The sequence below is a fragment of the Crocodylus siamensis genome, chromosome 5 (genome assembly GCF_052110815.1).
Source record: "Crocodylus siamensis isolate JL-2025a chromosome 5, ASM5211081v1, whole genome shotgun sequence".
NCBI lineage: Eukaryota > Metazoa > Chordata > Crocodylia > Crocodylidae > Crocodylus > Crocodylus siamensis.
Window position 1 is genome coordinate 142,834,633 of NC_143399.1, and position 19,196 is coordinate 142,853,828.

At 41.9% G+C, this 19,196-nt stretch overlaps 1 protein-coding gene across 5 annotated transcripts in view; it reads left to right on the plus strand.

Moving 5' to 3' along the window:
- The window catches only part of THRB (thyroid hormone receptor beta), a 291,817-nt gene that overhangs the window by 152,048 nt on the left and 120,573 nt on the right, over positions 1-19,196 (plus strand). For 2 of the 5 annotated variants that reach the window (XM_090046526.1, XM_090046527.1), the window contains one exon: positions 17,642-17,761. The exons of the other annotated variants lie outside the window; for them this stretch is intronic. In XM_090046526.1, coding sequence (XP_089902652.1) covers positions 17,759-17,761 — 3 coding nt within the window. In that variant the 5' untranslated portion in view covers positions 17,642-17,758. The remainder of the gene's footprint in view (positions 1-17,641; positions 17,762-19,196) is intronic. 5 annotated transcript variants of the gene reach the window in all.

The window sequence follows — 19,196 nt, forward strand, 5'->3', positions numbered from 1 at the left end:
CCTTTTACTTGATTGTGAAAGGAAATCCTATGGCTAGGGACAGACATTCAAAAAGCCTGAGCCTGAATTGATTCAATCTTTGCAAGTTAGTTTAACCTGGCTAGGCTGAACCAGTTTGTAAGTGCACAAACTTCCCTCTGGACTGAGAAAATGCAGGCACATGTCTGCAGTGGCTCAGGCTAGAAGTTGTGGGGTGCTAGAGCAGCCCTCCCTGCCCTTTCATACTGCTGAGTTGAGGGGGGGCATGGCCAGGCCCTAGCAGGATGCTCTGATTAGGGAGGGGTGTAAACCCCCAACCTCAGTGTTTATCAGCCCATTAAGAAAACAAAGAAAACAAAAGCTTCTCTCCATTAGCTCAAGCTCTTCTTAAACAACTTTTTTCCAAGGAAGGAATGGAGGGATATTACCAGCTACCTGTTGATTAGCTCCAAAAAGCCCTAACCAGACACTGTCCTTTCTGCCTTTGTCCTGTCTCCTACAGCACGGACTTTAGCCAGCATGTGGTATGCTAGCTAATGCTGAGAGGTGTCTGTGTAAGGCAGAAGGGAGGGGGGTATCCCTGCTTAGCAGGGAGTGATGAGGAGAGGGAGGGGAGCAGGCGGAAGTCAGGCAGATGCCGCAGTCTCTGCTGGACCTGCAGCCAGGGAGCAGAGGGGAGGGGCCAGCCCAGAGAGCATGCCAGGATGCTGGGGGCTCTGGTTTAAGTTAAACCAGGAAGGGGTCTGGGACAGACATTGCATAAACTGGTTTGACCCAAATCAGTTAAGTCTCATATGACATTCAACCAGGTTTATCTAAAATTGGTTTCAGCCATTTTCAAAGTGGTTTATGTGCACAAAATGTCTGTTCTGTTACAGGTTTAAACCAGTTTCTGATCATTTAAAACAGTTTATGTGTGATGTCTGTCCCTAGCCAATGGGCCCAGCTTTGCACCTTCCATGGAAAAAAAGTTTGCCAGGTGAATTTTCCTTCAGCACCTGTTTTCAGAGGTATGCAGGGAAACTAGCAGTGGGGCGAGGAAAGGTTTGGTGTTCACAACCTATGGCAGGTTAAGAACAGGTAACAAAGGGCTCTGACCACCTTGCCTTTCCCGTATTGCTAAAGGAGAGGATCCCAATTTTTTGTGAAGATAAGATCCTTTTTAGACAAAGTTCAGAGACCTAACAGGTTAAAAAGGTTAGACTCCCTTAGCCTTCTGAATCTTTGCTTATCTCCATAAAACTCATGGGATTTCTAAGGGACAAGGGTTACCTATATACAGAGAGACCCTATATTTTTTCTCTGGCTCTGGACCCTGACAGTGCCCCTTCCTGCATGACCATTTCTTGGCAATATGGCTCCACTATGTTGCATTTCGACAATCTTGACTTCCCAAGACCAGAGTGGAGATAGTCCAGGGAGAAGATCAGATGGATTTGAAAGGGGTACACTTTTATTTGTAGTTATTTATTTATTTGCTGCCGTAGCTTTACTGTTTCCACTTACCCAAGTATTGAATTCATGGAGCACTCTCAGTAAGCCAGGAGTTGGGGGGGACAATGTCATGGAAGATGAAGACTGGAGGTCCCCACATCTGCATGGAAGATGAGGACTGGAGGTCTTTCTTCAGAGAGAGCCCTCTATGCACCATCTTGGGGAGAGAGTAGGAGATTATTACCATTCCTAGTATTATTATAGTGTCTACAACTTTAGAAGCTCAATATCTTATTTATGCCTCTGTTGTTAAGATGAAGAGGACACTTTCAGGAACTGTACTGTGAATAGAAATGTTGCATTTCCCATACTTAGTCCATTGAGATGTACTTTTCTAAGGTTTCACAAAAAAACTTCTGTCCATTTCAGATTACCTGAATATTGGGCTATGGAAGGAGAGCATTTTTCCATGCAGAAATATTTTGGACAGTTTAGCCTAGTTCTTATTTTATCCCTTCTGCTTTCAGTCTGGACAAACTGCAGTAGATTTAGATTGATGTAAAAGGACTTGAAGGATGATTTGACTGGGATCTGGCCCTTGTTTTGCATTTATTTACTTGAGAAATTACTCTCTTTTAAGGCAGGATTGAGAAACTCATCTGGCCCCACAGGGCAGATGAGTGTCATGGGACCAGTCCCATGGGCTGTATAAACAACAGTGGGCCAGCCCCATGAACTGAGTGAGACCCGCAGACCCCTCCCATCTGAATGATACATGTAGTGCCTGTGGTGCTTGCGTCAGCTGATCCAGGGCACAAGCTGCACATGGTGTTGATTTCAGCCAGTTTGCCAGGCACCACACACAGCAGATCCCAGACCAGCCAGAACAGGTGCTGGATTTGACATGCAGAAGACCCGCAGCCTTTCCCCTCTTCTCTCCCCTGGGCCCCCCTCCCTCCCGCATATTGGATCCAGTGCCTCTTCTGGATGGTCTGAGACTGCACCACACATGCCACCTACTCTTGGACCCATGTTACATGGCTCTGGTCCTGGACTGGCTGGAGCAAGCACTACATGAGGCACAGTCCCAGAACAGCTGGTGCAGGCCCCACAGGTATTGTATCTGACATGCAGGAGGGAGTCCCAGACTCACCTGACGTGCAGGGCTGATCCAGCATGTGGTGCATAGTGCAACTGCAGACCCAGGGCAAGCAGCAGGGGCCAGATGATGCGCCTGCGTGGACTGGATCTGGTCTGTGTGCTGTATCTGACACCTCTGTTTAAAAGCATCAGATTGTTACAAGTATTTTATATCATGTTAAGCACAGACTAGCATTTTTATGGTGTTTGAATGCTCTAAAATGACAAAGATGCAGCCTTAGAGATCTCTCTAAGGCTCTATGCATTTTCTCTCAACTTTAGAAAGTGGTAATGGGGTGGATGCTCAGAATATTTTTATACCTGCAGAGATTTAAAAAACCACATTCTCATAGCAGCAGCAGTTTATATCATTTTAAAGCCAATTGCATGAAAGACTCAGATAATGATACTGTATATTTATAAGTGACTCATGCGATGAATAACTTATGGGCGTTCAGTCAGTTGCAACTGCAAGGTTTGAAAGTGACTAATTTTTAAAAAATAGCCTTAATATTCAGGTGTCCTGTTGAGCCTGCTCCTTTGCCCATTAAATGTAATAGTAAAACACTCATTGACTTCAGTGGGAGCAAGATTTATCCTGTTACTCAGATTTTAAAGTTTAAAAGGATTTTGTTTCTGTCTGCACTTGAATTAATGAATTGGAGAGGACCAGGATTTTGAGGTTAGTTGCTGGTAGCACTGGGTTTGCTTAATGTTATGGGCTTTTGGGGGGGACCTTTGAAGGTAGATCACTTTTCTGCTGATCCAAGCTTTTCCACTGATGTGTGGACAGCTGGAGAAAGATGTCAGGTCTTCAGAATCTTTTTTACTACTGAGCAGTTTAAATTCTTCTGCAGTATACCCAGTGCAGTCTATCCTACCATCATAGACTTTGTATTAGGTACTAACCACTTTCTCATTGCAATCTGTGTGCTCCTTCCTCAAGGGGTCCCTTAGAGTCCTACAGTTCCTATGCATGATGGGGTTTACATTTTCAAAATTGAAGCTGGAATGTGTAATCGGATTGTTAAGGGGATTATTTAAAAATGGTTGAGTTTAGGTGAATAAATATCTTCTAGTTTCATTTCTTCATCCTCTGCCTCTATGTGAGGAACTCTGCAGGCGCAGAGTTAACAACTAAGTTGAGTTTCATATGACTCAGCTGGCAGGCTCCAGAAACCTGTTGCACTCTTTCCTGTACTCAGTTTGTACAATGTTCTGTTGTTTGTTGTGCTCCCCATGCTGGTCTGTTGTACTTAGCTCTTCTCTTTTGTCACATACTTAGATCGTTTTATTTTGTACAGAGCCTAGTACTATGGGGACTGATACCTGGCTGGGACCCCTGCACTGCTATGGACCATGGCTTAGATGGTTAATCAGTACACTTTTTTACCACTTTTATATGGGTGAACCCATATGTATTTCTTCTCCGTATTTATTGCAGCTACAGACGATCTCACTTGAGAAACATCCAAATATAAATCTTGTACAGTACAACTTTGTTGAAGATATCACTTAATCCCTCAAGTCTTTTAGAGGCAGGAGACATGATCCTGCATACTAGTACAACTTTTATAAATTAACGTAATTAATATTTCATCTATGGTTTTAGCCTTTCCCTGTGCCCTTTTGCACTATGGCAACGTAGGTTTTAATTTAGGAAAGATTCAGTGAAACACCAGCACAACATGGTTGCCAGAAAGTGGCATCAGACCTGGTATTTCCCAGATAATAAAAGAGGTGGATTAAAAAAAGAAGAAGTATCGCTCAATAAAGTAGCCTTTGAACCATCCAAGACTCATAACCACAAAGCCTTAGGTATTTCCTTGAGCAATCTAGAGGCATGGGAAGGTGCTTTTAATATCCCAAACTAGTACAAATAAATCTAATGGAATGTCCTGAATCGTTCTATCAAATACAGAAGAAACGAGCAAATGCTAGAAGACTTGAGTTATATGCTTGGTACTAGGAATACCTCTAGGGTTTAATTTGATTTTAACCATTAATTGCATTATAATTATGAGATCTATAACTGAAGCACTTCAGTATTTTGGACAGAATTTTCAAGATAATCTGGGTCAACAGGAAATTGAAGATGAATGTAGTATAATAGACCTTGGAATAGAACATGGAGGGATGAATGAATTTTAATATATTTGGACTTTTACTTCAAGTATTAGACATACAATTTATAAAAGTTCCTGCCTACTAACATTGTCACTGAACTACAACCACAGACTGTCTGACACTGTTAAATCAAATAATCTCATATTGCTCATAAAAAAGTTCTGGAAATCCTAACAACAAAGCTGGTCTGCCTTGTATGCTTTAGACTAATATAGTCTATAGGCTTGGGGTTTTGGAATAGTGGGCACAAATAAGAATTCATGTCACTTTGGAAAATCACCATATAGTTTTGTTAATAAATCAACCCTGTATATAACTTGATTCTACATTTTGAACTTCAGTTTTAGAAAAAAAAATTTTCCCCTCAATATAAGTTAATAGCTACCAATAAAGACTTTGAACTGCAATTCCCAAAAATATTTCAGAAAAATCAGCTAACTAAGGATTAGGACCCAAGGGGTTAAATTGCACTACAAATACTAAAATAAAACTGCTTAAAAATCTTTGATGTGGTATTTTTATTGCATGCACAAAATACTGCAAATACAAAAGTCAAGGCAGTAAGGGGCCCAATTATATGTCAACTCCATGTATAATTTTTATGTGCAATTTTCATGGTTCTTTTAAAGGAGAAGAGAAGTAGACTTTTAATCAGAACAATATAGTATTCAGCATTCACTACTGGGTGAAATTCCCTGTAGTATAATGAGCTTACAGAAACCCCATGTTAATAGTTCAAGTTAAGTATAAGCAGTACAGAAGGTCAATGGAAGTCTCCCTTCCTCCTCTCCCCCACCCAATGGGCTGACTTTTACTTTCTACATTATTCCCTATGCTGACTGCCAGGGAGAGCAAGGGAAATGCATAGGAGTTGCCAGGAAGAGGAGGTGGTGCTGCCAGCTGCTGCTGGTAAGAGGGTTGGTTCAGAGACAGAGGTAGGGAATAGGGAGGAGAGTGGAAGTGCCAGTCTGGAGGAAGTTTCTTCTCAGACGAAAGGATTGCAGGGTTCCAGAGGAATGGCGACTTTTCCAGTCCATGGCAGGTGCGTGGGGCTGGTCTGGACTTGAAGTTTGTTCCTCTGAATTCCTGCTTTGGCTAGTACATTTGTAGAGATGTTGTCTGGTATGCCCTTTGCTAAGGATCTCTTGCCAGCAAACTGGGAATAATATGTGACCATTTTCCTGTTGTTCTCAACTGCACAACAGTGCCTCCCTATCTCCTGCCAGTTTGTTCTGATAGCAGAATTCATATCTAGTTAGCTTGGCTGGGGCGTGGGTGGGGGGAGGGAGGGAGGTTAGATACCCTTGGCACATGATGTACAGTTTAGTATACTATCTAGCTAGGGATTAACTGTATAGTTGGGAGAGATGTCAGACAGGCTTCTTCAGGTCAGTGCTGTGTGGGATTTCTGTCCTGCTTGTGCAAACCCTTCCCCTTTTGTGCCAAGACAGGGCAGGATTTACCCAGAATTTATCCACGTTTATCATCCTTGGCAGTGCATCAAGTACTGAATGACTTCTAGCACTTAGGTGATAATGCAAAGAACACTTCAGGAGCTATGCATAGTAATCCAAGGCCTGGCTCTATTCATAGCTGTATTGTTTTACTTCATCATTACAAGTCTTTCTGTTTATGCAGTTAGTGAATTCAGTGACCTGACGTGCAAACTCTTTGCTCCCAGAAAATTGCAATATGGAGATGATACAGTTTAATGCATTGTTTTATTTATTTACTTTTGTACTAAATCTGTCAGCGTGTTTAGTTTAATCCATTTAAACTGATAGTTTAAAAATCATTTCATGGCATTTCTATAAGGAAAAACAAAACAACCAACAAAAAAGTGCATAAGCAATGTCTAAAGACAGTGTTCTGAGCACATAATCATCATATGCATCATCACATAACAAGAACCAAATTATCATTTTTTCATTCTTCGGGGATCTGTAAAGGTTGCTGTATTAGGCTCTCTGGCATTAAAGAGCTTTGCAATAGGGCAGAGGCAGGCTGATGTCAGGCAAGCCTTGGAGTCTTTCCAGAAGAATGAATGAGAAATTCTTTGATCCATGAGAAAGTGTTTGAGGAAAGAATTAACCCCATTTCACTCATGGGCTAACCAAAACTTTGTACTAGGTGTCATTTTACATTGTGTTATGTTATCTGATGCTTTCTAGTATATAACAAAACTGCATGAGATATAAATGGCAACTAATCTGAAAAACAGCTCTTACATACAGCTGAAAAATCATAGAATTGAGCAGAGGATCAAATCACTGCAACACAATGGCTTTTCTTTTATACTTCATCTCAGACAGAGATTAATAATTGAAGATCAATAAAATTTAGCACAAACAATGAATAGCTTCCAAGAGCCTATAGGCTAGGGGCAGACATTATACATAAACTGGTTAGAAACTGGTTTAAACCTATAACAGAACAGATGTTCAGTGCACATAAACCAGTTTGAAAATGGCTGAAACTGGTTTGAGATAAACCTGGTTGAATATAGTAAGTATCAGACTTAACTGATTTGGGTCAAACCGGTTTATGCAGTGTCTGTCACAGACCCCTTGCTGGTTTAAGCTAAACCAGATTTCCCCAGCATCCCGGCATGCTCTCTGGGCTGGGTGCTCTGTTCTACAGCAGAGCTGGTCCCTCCCCTCTGCTCCCTGCCTGGAGCTCGGCAGAGACTGCAGGCATCTGCCTGGCTTCCCTCTGCTCCCCCTCTCCCCTCCCTGCTAAGCAGGGATTCCCCACTCCCCTCTGCCTTACACAGACACCTCTCAGCATTAGCTAGCAGACCACATGCTGGCTACAGTCCATGCTGTGGCAGATGGGACAAAGGCAGAATCAAGAGGTAATCTGGTAATGTCCCTCTGTTGTTTTCTTAATGGGATGATAAACACTGAGGGTGATAAACTGTGTGTTATCAATTCCCTGCTGAGCTGATCAGAAAGGCGGGGGGAGCCCTAATCATCCTGCCAGGGCCTGGCCATGCCCCATCTGCTCAATACTATAGAAGGGAAGGGAGGGCTATTCTAGCACCCCCTGGCTTCTAGCCTGAGCCACTGCAGATATATGCCTGCATTTATGGGATGTCTGTGCAGTTACAAACTGGTTCAGCCTAGCTTGTAAAGATTGAATCAGTTCAATCTCAGGCTTTTTGAATGTGCCTCTCTAGCCATAGAGGCATTAATGAATACTCATAACATAACTCATAACAAGGAAGGTGTTATCATCCCTGGTTTATAAATAAGGAATCTGAAGAAGCAGCTGTAAGAGACTTATCCAATCTACCCAAACCTTTGTAAACTTGTAAAGTGGCAGAATTTAGATTAGAATATGATTTGGGAACTCTGGGCCCCCAACCCTGCACCTGGGCAGATGGATCAGGTTTCTCCTCTTTGACAAAGCACATGGCAATTTAAATGTGAAGAACCAGAAAATCTTCCCAACTTAAACTCTATTACTGGCATCACTTCTGTTAACCTAATAGATGTATTTTGTGCCACAAAGATGTCCAAGTACCTCAACTTCATGTAGAAGTACTTCAGCACCTCTGCCCCCAGTGTTACTTTATTTGTAAAAATGACAGGTTTTCCCCCCACTTCATCTGATGTATGACATCATCAGGGGGCTTGTTCTATGATGAAAGTATGAGACTGAATTATGAGACAATGTGTTCTAATTTTGCTTTGCTTAGTCTTAAACACTAGTCACTGTAACTGTTGCTGCAAGTATCTGCCCAAGTAAACTCATTGCCTGAGTTTGCTCAGATGTTTGTTTCAGATATCTGAAGGTGAAGCATGCTACGCAGATCACTCTGTGATCCCTGGATGGAAAGCTTGAGAGAAATACAAAATCAATGAGAACGGATGAAGACATTACTTCTACATTATAACTAATAACACATTTTAAGCTAAACAGGAATAAAATACTCTAGAATAGGTGTGTCCGCACACTGAGTTAAACAGGAACAGATAAATAGAAACAAACAAATTAAAATCAATTTGAAGCCAGTTGGGGGTATGGGAGCAGTGATGAGTCACAGGAGTAAAGTATGAAGGATTAGTTCCATACCTTATTCGTTTGTTGAATGCTTAAAAGTCCTTAGACAAACGGTATTCTATAAATGTTAGTCATAATTACTATTCCACTACAACTGTATGTTTGAACATAATCCCATGCACAAAATCTAGAAAAGCCAAAAGAATATTGCCGCTTCAGTGTTTAAGGTACCACTTGCCAAGCAGCATTTTTTTGCTGATGACTTCTACTTTCAGTGTGCCCAGAATGACGGTTTGAATTGGTATGTTTCACAGCATACAATCTGTAGTGGGAAGATGGCTTTAAATAAAAACATCTACAACTCAAAATTTGTGTAGAACATATATTTAGAATAGAATGCAACTTTTATTTAAATGGATATATAGGATATACTGTTCGTACATAATTTTCAAAGCATGAGAGACACCTAGGTTTTACTCCAGTAACATCCAGTATATGTTATCCAGAACTCACACTATGATGTGTGGGATGAATCGCATTGTGCTTTCTAACTGTATTAAAACTGTACGAGCATTGCAGTTACTTAACGTGTTCTAAAATTTCAGAATCTTTAAACTGTTTTTAAGCTAACTGAGAAGAAATTATTCCTTTTCTTAAAAGTATTTTGTGTTATAAAATTTCCCTTTGCTCATGTTTACTATTTCATATACTTTGCATACTTTTCTGCTTTTCAGAGACGTGTCTAAGTGACTCGAGAAATAAGCAGAAAGAGCAGCCTAGTATTTTTTATTTTTAAATCTGATAGGAAAGAGAATTCTGAACCAAGTGCAATATTTCCTAAGCTGCAGATTGATTTAAGAGGTGGGAAACAATTCTAGGTGTTTCATTTTTCAAAATAAAGATATTAAGAAAGTCTTGGCTCAGTCTCAAAATGTTTGCAAGACTCTAGTAAGACACCTGAGGGGATTCAGGCACCAGGCCTGCTTGGGTGGATGTTTGCAGAAATCAACCCACAGTGACTAGCATTTTTTTAGACTAGCCAAAGCTAAGTTTAGACTCTTCTTGCTTGATATTTGATGCAACTTCCAGCAGTATTCATTGAGAGTGCATACAGCTGTTGTTTTTCGTTTCATAGTTTCTAGGGTTAGAAGGGACCTGAACAGATCATCAAGTCCAACCCCCTGCTCTGGGCAGAAATGAGTGCTGGGATCATAATACCCCAGCCAGATATCTATCCAACCTCCTCTTGAAGACCCCCAAGGTAGAGGAGAGCACCACCTCCCTTGGGAGCCCATTCCAGAGCCTGGCAGCCCTAACCATAAAGTAATGCCTCCTGATATCAAGGCTGAACCTGCTTCCGATCAATTTGTGGTCATTATTTCTTGTTATCTCAGGTGGTACCTGGAGGGAACAGAGCCTCAGCTATTTTCCGCTGGTCCCCCCTGGTGAGGCAGCCACCAGATCCCCTCTTGGTCTTCTCTTGTGGAGGCTGAATAGATTCAGGCCCTTTAGTCTATCTTTGTAGGGCCTGGCCTGCTGCCCCCTGACCATGTGAGTGGCCTTCCTCTGGAGCCTCTCAAGGTTAGCCACAACCCTCTTGAAGTGTGGCACTCAGAACTGCACACAGTATTCCAATGCGGCCTGACCAGCACCGCATAAAGGGGAAGGATCACCTCCCTGGACCTGCTTGTGATGCATCTGTAGATGCGCAACAAGGTGCTGTTGGCCTTACTGATTGTTTCTTTACATTGGTGGCTCATGTCCATCCTGGAGTCAACATGACTCCAAGATCTCTTTCAGCCACTGTGTTGATAATAAGGGTGTTCTCCAGCCTATAGATATGTTGCAGGTTCTTTCTCCCTAGATGCAGCACCCTGCACTTGTCTCCATTGAATTCCATCCTATTCTCATCCACCCACCTCTGCAACCTGTCTAGATCTAGCTGGATTCTGTCCCTCCCCTTCAGTGTGCCCACTTTTCCCCACATCTTTGTGTCATCAACGAATTTGGACGGTGTGCTTTCAATGCCTACCTCCAAGTCGCTAATAAAGATGTTGAAGAGCACAGGCCCAAGCCCTGGGGAACTCCACTGCCCACATCCCTCCAGGTCAATAATGACCCATCCACCACCACTCTCTGGGTGTGACCATCGAGCCAATTTGCCACCCATCTGACTATGTAGGCATCAATGCTGCAGTTGCCTAGTTTTTTTATGAGCATGGGGTATGAAACAGTGGCAAAGGCCTTCTTGAAGTCCAGGTAGATGACATCCACCTTAATGCCCACATTCCTTGTTGTTGTTGTTTTATGGTGGGGGAGGTAGTAAGGGAAGGTTGGATTGCATTAAAAAAGGGAACCCAATCCAACTTTGTCTGCTCAGGTGAGGACTTTACATTTAGATCCCTAGTTAGGTCCATTTAAGTGTAAACAGTACAGAAGATTCAGGATGGTTAGATCAGTGTAAAAATGGCCAGCCTGATATAAGTTAACCCTGTCTCAGAGGTAGTCTAACTTAGATTGGGTTGGCCATTTTTATACAAACCTAACTGTCCTGAGTTGTCTGTACAGTTCTCAGCACAGCCCCAGGGCTGGGAAAACCCCGCTGCTGGCCCCAGCCCCAGGGCTGAGCTTTTCCTACCCTCCTGGCAGACCAGATTATTTTTAGCCCCCTGGCATCTCCCATCTCTGAGCCCACTGGGGGAAGGGCAGGAGGAATAGGCTCAGGTGGGAGTCAAGGAGCTAAAAATAGCCCTTGGCTCCTTCTGAAGCCCCCCTGCAGACCCCCTGATCCTGTCAAATCCTCCCAGATCCCACCAGTGCATGTTGATGGACCCCTCCCCCGATCTTCATGTGGATCCCACCTGCCCCTCTGCCCTCCCATGGACCCCCTGATTTCCTCCCCTCAAGTCTGCTTGCCTCCATGCAGTCCGTCCCCCCACACCCTGCTAGCTCCTCACGGTCCTGACTTGTCTTAGATCAGATGGCTATTTTTAACTCAATCTAACCTCCCCGTATAACCTCTCTTAATGTCTGCACCCAGCCTGAGGGTGAACTTTACCTGCCTTGAATGAGCCAGAGTGTATAGGCTTTGCATGAAGTAGTTGGTAAGGAAGATCTTATTTTTCTTCCACACACAGCTACACCTAGAGTATTTAGTTTTGCATAGGGGCTGCAGCTCACAGCATTCAAGGTAGTTTGATCTGTATGATGAATACATCCACAAGCCATGCTTCATTGTTTTACAATGCCCTCATATTTTTGTAGGCTGATTGATAGCATGGAACACTGCTCTGAAGTTTGGACATATATGAGAATCCCCCTTCTGTGCTATGTCTGAGGTGAGTTCACTCACTTAATCATAGTTTCATAGTTGGTAGGGTTGGAAGGAACCTGAGCAGATCATCAAGTCCGACCCCCTGCCACAGGCAGGGAAGAATGGTGGGGTCAGATGACCCTGGCAAGGTGTCTATCAAGCCTTCTCTTAAACACCCCCAGGGTAGGAGCGAGGACCACTTCCCTTGGAAGTTGGTTCCAGATCCTAGCCACCCTGACTGAAGTAGTGCCTCCTGATATTCAGCCTGAATCTGCTCTGTGTCAGCTTATGGCACTTGTTCCTCATTACTCCTGGTAGTGCTCGGGGGAACAGGGACTCTCCCATTGCCTGCTGGTCTCCCTTGGCCAGTTTATAGACGGCCAGCAGATCCCCTCTCAGCCTCCTCTTGTGGAGACTGAACAGGTTCAGGTCCCGTAGCCTTTCCTCATAGGGCCTGCCCTGCTGCCCCCTGATCATGCGAGTGGCCCTCCTCTGGACCCTCTCAATGTTGTCCACATCCCTCTTGAAGTCCGGCGCCCAGAACTGGATGCAGTACTCCAACTGGGGCCTGCCCGAGGTTGTATAGAGGGGGAGGATCACCTCCTTGGACCTGCTTGTGATGCATCTGTGGATGCATGACAAGGTGTGGTTAGCCTTACTGACTGCATCCCCACGTTAGCAGCCCACGTTCATCTTTGAGTCAATAATAACTCCAAGATCCTTTTCTGCCTCTGTGCTGGTGAGAGGGGGTTTCCCCAGCCTGTAGGTGTGCTGCTGATTCTTCCTCCCCAAACACACCCATTCAAGTTTCTTTTCTGTTTTAGGCTTTGCATACCTGAGTGATCTGTCCAGGCCAAGTTGTAGATCTACTCCCTCCAGACCTGTCCTTCTTCTGTGCAGTTTTCAGCTGCATGAAAAATCTGATAACTTTGGGTGCCTATATACATGCAGCAAGGCTGCTGCAGCACGTTGGAGCAGGCTCAATCAACGGAGTCTGCTGGAGCATGGTAGTTACCACGCTCCAGCAGACTCTAGTGCCACATGTATCAGTGTCCCCGCCCTGAAAAATGGCGGCAGGGGCACTTTAACAAACTCTCAGATTAGTACTAAAGATCTGTACTAGAGCTGTACAGAAGATTCAGGACATTTAGATCGATGTAAAAATGGCCAACCCAATCTAAGCTCAGATGAGATTTAGTTAAAGTGCTCCTGCCGCCATTTTTCAGGGCAGTGACACTGATACATGTGACATTCCTGGCACTTTAATTAGACCAGCTCTCAGAGCTGCTGTAATTAACGTCCCTTCCCCTTCCTAGAGCACCTTTATAAATGCCCTGTATTTTTAAATTGCAGGCAGGCGGGGATTAGGAATCTTGAAAGACTGAAGAGACCATTTTGAAATTCTTCAGTGCTCATGCTTCATTTAAAAATTCTTTCACAAGATTATCCATTCTAGGTAACTGTTCTAATTTCAAGATAAAGCATTTCACTAATAGTGCTTTATCTTTTACTTACAAATACTTGTGAAATAAATTTTGGTTAAAAAATTCTATCCCCTCCCTGAAGAGAGAAGATAAGGACAATTTTAGAACACAGTGTTTTCGTAAGGACTTGAGTTTTCGACTGAGGATCAAGTATGCCTTAGCCTGATTCTGTGTCTTTCCAGCTCTGCCATGTGATTAAATGTTTGAATATTGTAGTTGTCAACAGCTCCTTGTGTTCTCACTTGATACAGTTGAGCAGAAGTTTTGACATTTAGCTGAAATGTTTGAGGAGCCATCAACCAGCAATTCTGTTTCTAGAGTAAACCCTGTCTTGGTGCTTGAAATCTAAATGGCTTAATATTTTTAAGCTCTCATTTATAATGTTTCCTATGAAAGCCTGCAATAAACATTTCATTTGTCTACATGCCAACCTTCCTATTTGGCCAGAAACCACATTGGCTTGAAACTTCAAGCTGGGCTTCTATCCATTTTTCTTGAATTTCTCTGGTTCCTTTCCGGGTCCTTACCAATACTGAAAATAGTCTAAGGGCTTTAATTTCTTGAGCAAGTCATTTCTTTCAGCTATTTTGGCATTCTTCTAAGTAGCCCTTCTCCAGTCCTGAATTACAGAGTTTAACAGCTAACCACAGACTTTCTAACATCATTAGAAGAATCAGGGTATTGATTGCTTGGGTTGGTGCTGCTACAGGAAGGACATCCATCTTATGGCAAATATTGATGAAAATAGATTCTAAAGACAAATGACCATTAGCCTCACCTCTGCTCTGAGATCAAAATGTAAAACATGGTACCAGTGGTACTTGAAACTTAGTACCTTAAGTAGACATGAAGACTTAAAGCTAAGTTACTAGATACCACTGAAATAGATCTAGCCTATGTTACAAAGTTTTGCCAATATACTTGTGTCAGGAGTATGAGAAAAATCGCTCCCTTTGGCCAACATTGTTACACCAGCAAAACCTCTGGTGTGGATACAGCTAAAGGGTTATTTTGTGGGCTTAGACATAGACATAGACATTAGGGTTGGAAGGGACCTTGGAAGATCATCGAGTCCAGCTCCCCACCCAAAGGGCAGGAAGTCAGCAGGGGTCATAGGATCCCAGCAAGATAAGCATCCAATTTACTCTTGAAGGTGTTCAATGTTGGTGCTTGAACCATCTCCAATGCCAGGCTGTTCCAGACCTTGGGGGCTCGGACAGTAAAGAAATTCTTCCTTATGGCCAGCCTGAAACGGTCTTGCAGGAGTTTATAACCGTTCGACCTCGTCATCCCTTGGGGCGCTCTGGTGAACAAACGTTCCCCCAGACACTGGTGGTCACCCCTGATAAACTTATAGGTGGCCATCAGGTCACCCCTGAGCCTGCGCTTTTCCAGGCTAAAAAACCCCATGGCTCTCAGCCTGCCATTGTAAGGTCTATGTTCCTGACCTCTGACTTAATTTATGGTCTTTGGAGTGGGGAGTTGTTTCTATGCCACGTGTTATTAAATGCTTCTTCTGTTATTAAATGCTGCATCTCTACTAAAGGGATCTATGAGCATAGCTGTAGTGGCAGAAGGTCTTCAAGGATAAAGGAGTGCCAGGAAACTAAGGGGAAATCAAATGAGGAAGCGGAAGTAAGCAGTTTGTGGAGGTGAACAGGCACGTTGGATACCGGAATCATATATAGTGAAATACCATACAGTACAATGAAAAGGAGTACACTGAAAAAGACTGAGCACAAACCAGTTTAATTTTCCTCTCTGATCACTAATTAGTTCCTGCAGCAGCAAGACAGATTTTGTTTTAGAGTCCCATCCACAAGGAAAGAAGCAGTAAAGGAATTGCCTTCAGCCACGTTTATCCACTGAGGGAAGTCATTTGATGCAAGTCATTCGATCAAGAACGTGGATGGGTTTGCATTGAGCCGCATTATGTGGGCAAAAGACAGCAAAACCTTATGGAGAACTTAAAAATGTAAGGTAATCCAGGAAAACCAGCTGTTAAATTCCACTCTGGGTTCAAACTGCCTTAGGAATGGGTAATCCTCACTTTTTAGTGTGATATCAAATCCACACTAGTGGTTGTTTTGATACGTGATACAGTAGTGCTATTCCTAGAAGTTGAATGCAAAAAATAGCTCAGTTGAGTGAGGAACACTTGGCAGTGTTCTCTGTCTTCTTAGAAATGGAGACTATAAAATTAGCTAGTTTAGTGAGTTGGTGAAAGGTACTTGCACATTTATGGTGATAAACTAGATCTTTTTTGGTGCCTTTTGATTTTGATTTACACAAAAGAAAGAACCATGTCCGTACTTTAAAGCCAAGCTCTTAAAAAGAAACATATTGGTTACACTTTGAAGTAAGGACCAGAGGGAGACTTAAAGTCCACCCTTGCTTAGAAATGGAATGTAGTTGCACAATACTAGGAGCAGTCCTGGGAGGAAATTATGACTCAGGCACAGCTCAATCCTGGCTGTCTCTTGGCTTCAAGGTGTATTTTCCAATCTCATGCAGAGACTCACTACTCACTGCCACATGCAAACAAACAGCAGTCCAAAATCTGGTCCCTTGCACAGCTGATTTAGGACAAGTGACAATGGTGGATTAAAAATGTAAACGTGTTTGAGCACACATGTATTTGGGGACAGGAGTTAATTTTCAGGAGGATTTTAATTATTTTTTTTAATTTTTTTGTTGTTATTGGTAAGGCATTTGCTCAAGTTAGTTAAAGGCACAAGTGGGAATATGCTTTTCCAAAATGTGATTAAAAGTACTAAGAATGACATGGACTCACAGCATGTAATAATTCGTAATAAAAAATCCATTTTAGGGAATGAAGATATTTAAATATCCTTTTTAAAATTAATAATATAATATAATATAATATGATTTTTTATAATCTAGTATCCCTGGTATCTGGCATCTAATGATCTTACGAAAGCTTATGCTATATCTATGTAGTCTGTAAGGTGCACATCTACTCTGCCTTCTGCCTTACTTTACACTAACCATGGATCACTCTCTGTCTTGGATATTAATAAATCATAGTACTACTATGTAAGTTTAAGGATCAGCAGTAATGGAAATAGAAATGTGGATTAACTATGTGAAACACCTAAGATGTAGGAATATGATTCTTCTTATGTTTTTGGTCATCCTTCTACTGTTTGTGGTTTGACTGGTTACCAGTCCTCTGTCTTGCATGATGAGAAATCCTGTGCTTGGAGTCTTGGATTCTTGCTGTTAAAATTTTTTTGCATTCCAGGATTGTTAAATTCATGTAAAAACATGAGTGAGTGATTCAGAAAATGAGCCACTGTGGGTGGCTGGATCAGTGCGTCTTTAGAAAAACAAAAGACTAAAAGTTAAATTGATAGTTTTATCTATCAGCTATGGGAGCTGAAGTTCTTGGCATTGGAGGCAAGCCTTCATTGTTCTTGATGTGAGGTGGAGGACTTGAGTGTCCGTGCTCATTCAGATCATAGCTTCTCTTCCAAATTTTGTCTGGCAGCGTTCTGCAAATATCCTTCTGCTAGGAGCTAGACTAAGTCAACCAAAATATTTCACAGCACTTGCCAAACTTTCATTAGTTGGCAGCAATTGTCAGTCACTGTTAACCTGGACTGCTTCTGATTAGTAGCCTGGAGGTGAAAAGTTTATTATCCTGGCACTGTCCAATTTGCACTCTGTTAGTGTTTTTACCAGGCGGGCTTAGTGGACTAGCTCATATCATCAGTCTGCATCTTGGTGTGTCTTGTATTAGGCATGGGGAATGAGCAAAAGTGAGATGCTTGTAAAGCATTAATAAAAATATTTACTTTGAGAAAGGTCAAGGTTACAAATGACAGTGAGCCAGACTCTGTTCTCATCAAGCCCTTGATTTAATGTGGTTGCATGTGTGCGGACCTGAATTTGGCCCTGTCTGTGGTCAGGAAAGAGGTAGAGTTGAGCAATGAAGGGAAAGGTAAGAAGTGCCTCATGAAGCTCTTTCTAAAAAGTGCTGTTACAGCACTCAGTGCCTACGCTTTAAGTGTTCCAGTAGGCTTACGGGCGATTTAGTTGTGAGTATTTTTAAAGGCAATATTGGTATGGGAAGTTTTATTGCTTGCTTCATGAAAGTCTCTTGGCTGCTGCTTCTTCCTTATTGTCTCTTACATAGAAAATTTGGAGGCAGAAGACTTAGAAGAGAACAGCATGGATAAAAAAAGTGTGGGTTCCCACGGGATGTGGACTTGAGGGTTGCAATCAATTCATCCTGTCTTCACAAAAATGTAGGATGGTGAGTTCTTTCTTCTCTTTTTTATTGTGACTTGTTTGCAAGCATCACTATAGCCAAGACATTGAGTTCTATATGAAAAGATCTTTTTTCCGTGTCTGCTTTTGAAAGCATTTGATTATGGGGATCGTTTTAGGAAAGGAAGTCCAAAAGATTTCTGGTTGGTTTCTTCTACCTAGAACAAAACCAGGTCAGATGAGAAGAAATACACAGACAGGCAATCTTCTGTCAAGTAACTGCCCTTTTTGGCAGATTTTGTTTTGAACTGGGAGATGTTATTTCATTAATATCTGTGTTAAATGCTATTCAAGCTTTACATGTAAAATTTATCGGTGGGGTTCGTGCAAAGGAATGTGGAGTTTTAAACTGCTGTAAGGTGTAGGCGCTAAACAGTAAAAGGAATGATCATGAGAAAAAACTGGCAAGGGATGTATCTCGTACCATTTTTGCTGTTCTTACTCCAGTCAAAGGGAGAAGAATAAATTTTGGTTGTTTTTAAGCAATAATTTTGTTGTTTTATTTTATGTGTTGTCATTTTTCTCTTTCCTGTTCAGTTATTTACACGTGGGCCCATAGGAACTCTGATAATGTGTGTGATATTTTGACTTATATGAAGTTTGTTTTCTCTAATTTTTCATTTCAGGGCTTGTCCTCAGCCTTTTTTAAACTGTAGAAAATTGAACTCACGAAGGGGATTATAGCACTAGAAAAGAGCCTTAATTGTAACACTTGGCTTTAGATCTAAATTTTGCTACACTTTGCTATTCAGACCTTGAGTTTTAATCAGCAGTAACAAACAGAGAAACAAATGCAGAAACTGGAATCAGGGTTCTGGTTGGGATTTCCTCAAAATGCCAAGCTGCTGGGCTCTGGTCCAAAATTTTGATGCATCACAATTAAAGGGTTGGTTTTTCTTTTTGAAACCATCTCCACAAATCAGTGTTTTTTTATGATGTTCCTTGACGCTAAGCATTTTTACTACAAATAATTCACAGTGTCTAAGGAAAAAACATTTTATAAAATTACAGTGTAAAATAGAAATCAAGAAAGAGTGTTTTCCTGAACAACCCCTTGCACACGCATTTGTAACTGCAGTAAAGAATTATAATTTAAAACAATACATTTTAAATTAAAAATTCTCTCCTTTTACTTCTGCATAATATACCATTTGTTCAGTATGTTACAGCTATCAACTGACACAAGAATTCTCAGGCGTGAATCTTTCATTTTTTAATGTAAAGAAATGAAAAATATCTGAGTAATAAAATGCATCTCAGAGAAGAACCTGTTTTTATTGCCATTATTTTACTTGAGGTTTTTTCTGTATTAGGTCTTCAGGTATCTCGCTAGTCTAGTTGTTTGGTACTCAGTCCAAAAGTTTGTGTCTCATAGCTCATGTCTTAACATGAGGAAAAACTAAACCATAAAACAGGGCGTG